Below are 6389 nucleotides of genomic sequence, written 5' to 3'. Positions count from 1 at the left end.
GCAATTTCATGGAGTGCACACGAGTTCTTGTATTGTGAGAAAGGGAGAAAAGTACCTCTTTCTCTACCTGCTCTATCCTATGCATAATCTTATAGACCTCGATCATGTCACCCCTCAGCCGTCGTGAAAGTACAAGGTGCAATGGAACCCACAGTAACATCCCACGCCCCCAGATTGGAAGTTTGCTGAATAACTCAAAACTGGAAAAAGCATTTGAAACGACTTAAGCTTTCTCTCCTTTTTGGTTTGTTTGTGTCTTTATATGCAGAATGATGTTCCCGGGATGCTGGCCTACAGCTTAAAACTCTGCATGTCCTTGATGCAGAATAAGCAATTCCGCAACCAAGTCCTGAGAGTCCTGGTTAAAATCTACATGAACCTGGAGAAGCCCGACTTCATCAACGTGTGCCAGGTACGGCTTCAACCCACATGCTGGCTTAGCATTGGAGAAGACTTGTGATTAATCTGATTTATGTAGTAGGTCTGAATATAGCAAGAGTCGGGGAGCACCTTAAAGACTAGCGAAATTTGTGGCAGGGGAGGAGCTCTCGTGAGTCACGGCTCGCTTCTTCCGGTATCTAATTCCCTGCGCTCCTACCCTGCCATAAATTTTGCCGGCTTTTAAGGTGCTCCTGGACTCTTGCTCTTTTCTACTCCTACAGACAGACTAACACAGCTACCCATCTTGGGCTCCGGTCACACGGGCCAGAAAACGCGGGGGGGAAGCGTGGCTGTTTGCCCCTGGGCAAAATAACGCACGGTTGCGTGAGCAGACATCTCGTGGAGGTCCCGTGGTTAGGGGGGAGGTGCCGATCACAGGACAATCCTGCGGCGCTGTAAAGAAGCGGGGCTGTGGGGTAAACAGGGTTGTGTTGTTTTTTTTAAACTAAAGTGTGCACATGCTCCGTTGGGTGCTTGTGCGCATCCGTGGAGACTTGGGGGGAAAAAACACCCTTTTTGCGATGGGACATGGGCGGGCGCTGGAACTACCACCGGAAATGCGATCTGACGCCCGCCCTTGCCCCGCGGTCTCCGGAAACTAGTACCTCGGAGGTACTAGTTTTTTACAGCGCATCTTCGGAGTGAAGCCTCGGGTGAGCCACGGGAGCGCTACGCTTCCCAGATGTGCCGGTGAGATCGCGCCCGGGAAATCCGCCTATCTTCCGTCTCTCTAGCGTGCCTAATGCTCCGTGTGACCGCAGCCTTGATAGGTCTGAATATATTACCCAGAGGTAAGCCCTCTGGGTAATATATTTCAGTGGGCTTCCATATGCTTAGAATTGGTATCCAGTCGCACAGTTTGGTGCTGGAGGGTGCTGTCAAGTGGCAGCAGGCTTAGGGCGACTCCGTAGGTTTTTTATTTATTTATTTATTCGTTAGACTTTCACCCCGCCCTCCCGCCGAGGCGGCTCAGGGATGCTTGCAATGTTCCGTTCAGCGCAAGAGGCATTCGGAGGTGGTTTGTCACACACACACTAGAGATGTAAAATTTCCGGAAATTTTGACGCTCGGAAAAAACCCCATTTTTTTCCCGGGAAAAAACAGAAATTTTCGGAAAAATTGGAAAAAATGCTACATTAGCATTTCTTTTGTCTTTTCTAGATTGAAAGTCATCTCTTTTAGGAACTTTAGGGACATAAAATATTTTTACTTGGCATGAAATGTTCACAACTAGCATATTAAAAATGTAGTGTATCCAAACAGTTATTACAAACAGAATACCCACCCACATGCTAAAACAAAACTGAAACCTTGTTATCTAGTTCTGGTAAACATTTATTTAGAGTTTTTTTTCTGGGAACTCTGAGGCAGGAAGGAGTGAAAGAGAGACCCCCGACGGAGCCCACTCTTCCCACCCGAAGTGCCTTCTCCGACTCCTCCTTTTCTCTCCCTCTCACAGTGCCTCATCTTCTTAGACGATCCGCAGGCCGTGAGCGACATCTTGGAGAAACTGGTGAAGGAGGACAACCTCCTCATGGCCTACCAGATCTGTTTCGATCTGTACGAAAGCGCCAGCCAGCAGTTCCTCTCTTCCGTGATCCAGAACCTCCGGACTGTCGGCACCCCTATCGCCTCTGTGCCCGGGTCGACGAATACAGGGACGGTCCCCGGAGTGGAGAAAGAAGGGTAAGGCCGCTGGAACGCGTATTGATTTATAGCCTGCCAAGGTGGATGAGAAGGTAGAAAAACCATGCAGTCAGAGATGGCGGAAGACCATCCAGTCAACAGAGAGCGGAAGACCATCCAGTAAACAGCGACTAGGTTTGCAAAATTAGCAAACAGTGCAAAAACCAAACCAAACGATATTTATTTATTTATTTAACTTTCGATTTCTAGACCGCTCGACCCCGAAGGACTCTGAGAGGTTTACATTATACAATTAACAATCCTAACTAAGGCCACAGTCAATATTGGGGAGGGGGATGCCTACCAGGCACCCTACCGGCTAGTTAGATTTCCGGCGGCTCTTCTTCCTCCGATTCTGTGGTTGCTCGGCTTTTTTTTTTGGCTCCGCAGCGGCTCCTGCAGGGAAGGACATACCGTAAATATTGCACAAACTGTATTACAAAACTAGAAGACACTGCAGTAAAAGCAAGATGATAATACAGTAACTGTGCAGTGTTATTTAGGGTTGTTAACAGTTACAACAGGTACATTCTTCAAACAATGCCATTCAGTGTTCCCTCTAAGCTGAGTCAGTGTGAGCTAGCTCACAGGTTTTTTAGCCTCCGGCTCACACATTTTTGTCTTTGCTCAGGAAGGATGGCTCCAGAGCAATCTAAATTATGCAGTAGCCAAATCGCTTGCTCACAACTTTAATGCCAGTGACTCACAAAGTAGAATTTTTGCTCACAAGACTCCACAGCTTAGAGGGAGCATTGATTCCATTTATTTATTTAATAGAATCATAGAGTTGGAAGGGACCTCCAGGGTCATATAGTCCAACCCCATGCACAATGCAGGTAATTCACAAATACCTCCCCCTCCACACCCGTAGTGACCGCTGTTCCATACCCAGAAGATGAAAAAAAACCCTCCAGGGATTGCTGCCTGCCCCCAAAGTGGCAACTAGCATCTCTCTGGGTGTGCAGAAAAGGGCCACAAGAACCAAGCACCGAGGCAACCCAAAGAAAGAGAACTTCCCCCTTGCTCCCCTGTTTTATCACCTCTCTTTCCCCCACCTACTGACTAGGTCAGGCTGGTCATAGAAGCTTTTTCTGAAGATTCTAGACATTTCCTTCCTGGAGTCACTCTAGTATTTAATTCCTCCAGATCTCTGTTCCCTGCTAGAAGAGGCTGGGGAGAACTTGACCTACCACATTGTCTCTAGCTAGATCCAGGGGTCATTTCCTGCAGGAGCGCACAGGAGCAGAGCTCCGGCAGTAAAGAGCCCAGGGGGTGGGCACCAATATTCCCTCTAAGCTGTGGAGTCTTGTGAGCAATGATTCTATCTTGTGAGCTACTGGCATTAAAGTGGTGAGCAGGTGATTTGGCCACTGTATAAATTAGTTTGTTCTGGAACCATCCTTCATGAGCTAAGGCAAAAATGTGTGAGCCAGAGGCTTAAAAACTGTGAGCTAGCTCACACTAACTCAGCTTAGAGGGAGCACTGGTGGGCACATGCAACAAGCCCCACCCCCTGCTCCCAGCAGCCCTCAGCCAGAGCAAGAAGCAACCAGGTCAGTTGCAGAGCCCCCCCTGCCCCCCCAGCCCAAAACAGTCCAGTGGCACATTTAAGACCAGTTATTCAGGTACAAGCTCTCCCTCCTCTGCAAGGACAGATCTGCACCCCCCTCCCCCCATAGCTAGCAATCCAAAACAGTCTGGTGGAGCCTGAGCGGTGGGTGTTGCCTTCTGACACACTTCCGGTGAGGTGAGGTGGCGTGGCATATGCAAATAAGTTATGCTAATGAGTTGTCCTAATGAACTCCTGCACCTCTTTTTCTACGAAATGACCCCTGGCTAGATCTATTAGCATTTCTTGAGAGGTAGCTGACTCTTGGGGCTGCAGTGGCTCAAGTGGTTAAGGCAAGGCGCCGAACCGCAGGCCGGAAGGTCGGTAGTTCGGCAATTCGAGAAATAATATTTATTTATTATTAAATTTCTATCCCGCCCTCCCCGCGAACGGGCTCAGGGCAGCTTACAATTAAGGGCACCATGTGCCAGAATATATTAAACATGTATAAACAAGATAAAAGAACCATATATGACAATTAAAGTGCTCAATGATGCTGTTCCTTCAGTCAAATTAGATGGCGTGCTGTAGATCTAATCCTATTTCTATCTGATGCATAGCATCTGTTTACAGCTTCTTGGTGTTTTTGTAGGGTTGCCAAGTCCATCTTCCACCCCCAGCGGGGGACTTTGGGGGCGTTCCTGGAGGGGGCGGGGCATCCCCGATGTGATGACATCACGTTGGAGATGTCCACCGCCCCCACCCGCGCACCAGATCTCAAGAAACGGCAGTTCCCTGCACTTAAAGGAGCCGGCGTTTCCCCTTTAAGAGCAGCTGCGTTTCCCTTTTAAATGCACGAAGCTGGCATTTCCCTGCAAGCCTGATCTCAAGCGGAGATCGGGCTTGGGAGGAAACACAGGCTTGGGAGGAAACACGGGTTCCACACACTTAAAGGGAGAGAGAGGGGTGGCTGTGGGTGTTGGGGGTGGGGCTTCCCCTGCCGGCCATCTGGCTGGCGGCGGGTAGAACCCCCCAAAAAACGGGGGACCCCTGGCAAACCGGGGGGTTTGGCAACCCTAATTTTTTGTGTTATAGTTTGAGCTGTCACCTTTATGGGTGTTAGAACCCGGAGAACAATCTGACCCAGTCCACGATGCAAATTAGGCTGTTTTGTCTCGTTTTTCCAGCGACACCATGGAGACGGAGGAGAAGGCAGGGAGCCCCGTGGCTGCAGCGAAGTCTGCCCAAAGCGGCGTAAGTACGACAGTGTGAACATTGCTCGCGGAGTCGCTGTGTGTCTTCTCTTGCTCCTGTGTCTCGAAAGGCCTTGCAGTGCCACAGAACACAGTCTTTCCCAAAGCGTTATACCTAACCTGGACGTGACGCTGTCTTATACTCAGGGCTTTTTTTTGTAGAAAAAGCCCAGCAGGAACTCATTAGCATATTAGGCCACACCCATGACAGCACAGCTCATTAGCACATTAGGCCACACCCCCATGCTACCAGAAGTGTGCTCATCCAGCCACACCCACCTTTTGCTTCTTATTCTGTTTACCTTGTTTTTTGTCAAAACCCAGGGCTTTTTTTGGAGCAGGAACTCCTTTGCCTGTTAGGCCACACACCCCTAATGTAGCCAGTCCTAATGAGTTCCTGCCACTGGGTGTGGCCTTTTATGCTAATGAGTTTCTGCTGGGCATGGCCAACTTGGGAGCCAGCCGGAACTCCATTCCTGTGCGTTCCTGCCCCCAAAATAGCCCTGCTTATACTGAATCAGACCATCGGCCCATCAATGCTGGTGTTTCCAACTCAAGACAAATGTGGACAATCACGACCTGATAAAGAGCAGAGATGTTAAGAAAACAGTCATGAGAGCCTGACCCACAAATCGAGCAGTCAACAAGACTCGCAAAGAAAATATCTTCTGTATATTATTGTCAACGAGCGCTGCAACACCATGAGCAAATTCCTTCAAATCAGAAGGAAATCCTTGTGTAAGAATGCATCAACGTCATCTCCGGATTCTATAACGACGTTTCAAAATTGGATCTTCCTCAGGAAATTTTCTACACGGTAGTACAAAAGCTCTCATGCTCATAAAAAGGTAAAGGTTCCCTTGCTCGAAAGCCAGTCGAATCCGACTCTAGGGTTGCGGTGCTCCTCTCCGTTTCAAAGCCGAAGAGCCAGCACTGTCCGAAGACGTTTCTGTGGTCATGTGGCCGGCATGACTAAACATCAAGGCGCCCGGAACGCTGTTCCCTTCTCACCGAAGTGGTACCTATTTATCTACTTGCAATTTCTTGCTTTCGAACTGCTAGGTTGGCAGGAGCTGGAACTAGAGACGGGAGCTCACTCCGTCATGCGGCACACTCGGGTCTTGAACTGCTGAACTACCGACCTTCCACAGCCTGCAGTTCAGCGTCTTAACCACTTGAGCCACTGCTCATAAAGTGCTTTACAAAAAATCAGGAAAGGTAATACAGAGAGTATTCCATCTTTCTGTGTTCATACCTCTGAGGATGCCAGTCACAGTTACTGGCGAAACATCAGGTCCTACACTGCCAAGACCACAGCCACACATCCCGGAAAATCTACAGCAAATAGTAATACATTCAGATAGGATGCTGATCTCAATCAGTATTCAGGCTCAAGTATGCGGCTAAGCTTCTGATGGATCTTCGACGTGGTCTCTGTGCTTCACACCCATGGGATCTAG

The 6389-nt window shown here is 49.0% G+C and overlaps 1 protein-coding gene across 1 annotated transcript in view; it reads left to right on the top strand.

The window, feature by feature from the left end:
• Positions 1–6389, top strand: part of PSMD1 (proteasome 26S subunit, non-ATPase 1) — a 50625-nt gene that overhangs the window by 21423 nt on the left and 22813 nt on the right. Inside the window, exons 6-8 of the mRNA XM_015425907.1 lie at positions 269–412; positions 1901–2127; positions 4864–4930. Coding sequence (XP_015281393.1) covers positions 269–412; positions 1901–2127; positions 4864–4930 — 438 coding nt within the window. The remainder of the gene's footprint in view (positions 1–268; positions 413–1900; positions 2128–4863; positions 4931–6389) is intronic.

Source organism: Gekko japonicus, unplaced genomic scaffold (assembly GCF_001447785.1).
Source record: "Gekko japonicus isolate JY-2015 unplaced genomic scaffold, Gekko_japonicus_V1.1 scaffold3108, whole genome shotgun sequence".
Lineage (NCBI taxonomy): Eukaryota > Metazoa > Chordata > Lepidosauria > Squamata > Gekkonidae > Gekko > Gekko japonicus.
Note: the sequence above shows the minus strand (reverse complement) of the source record. Positions and strands in the feature narration are given on the sequence as shown.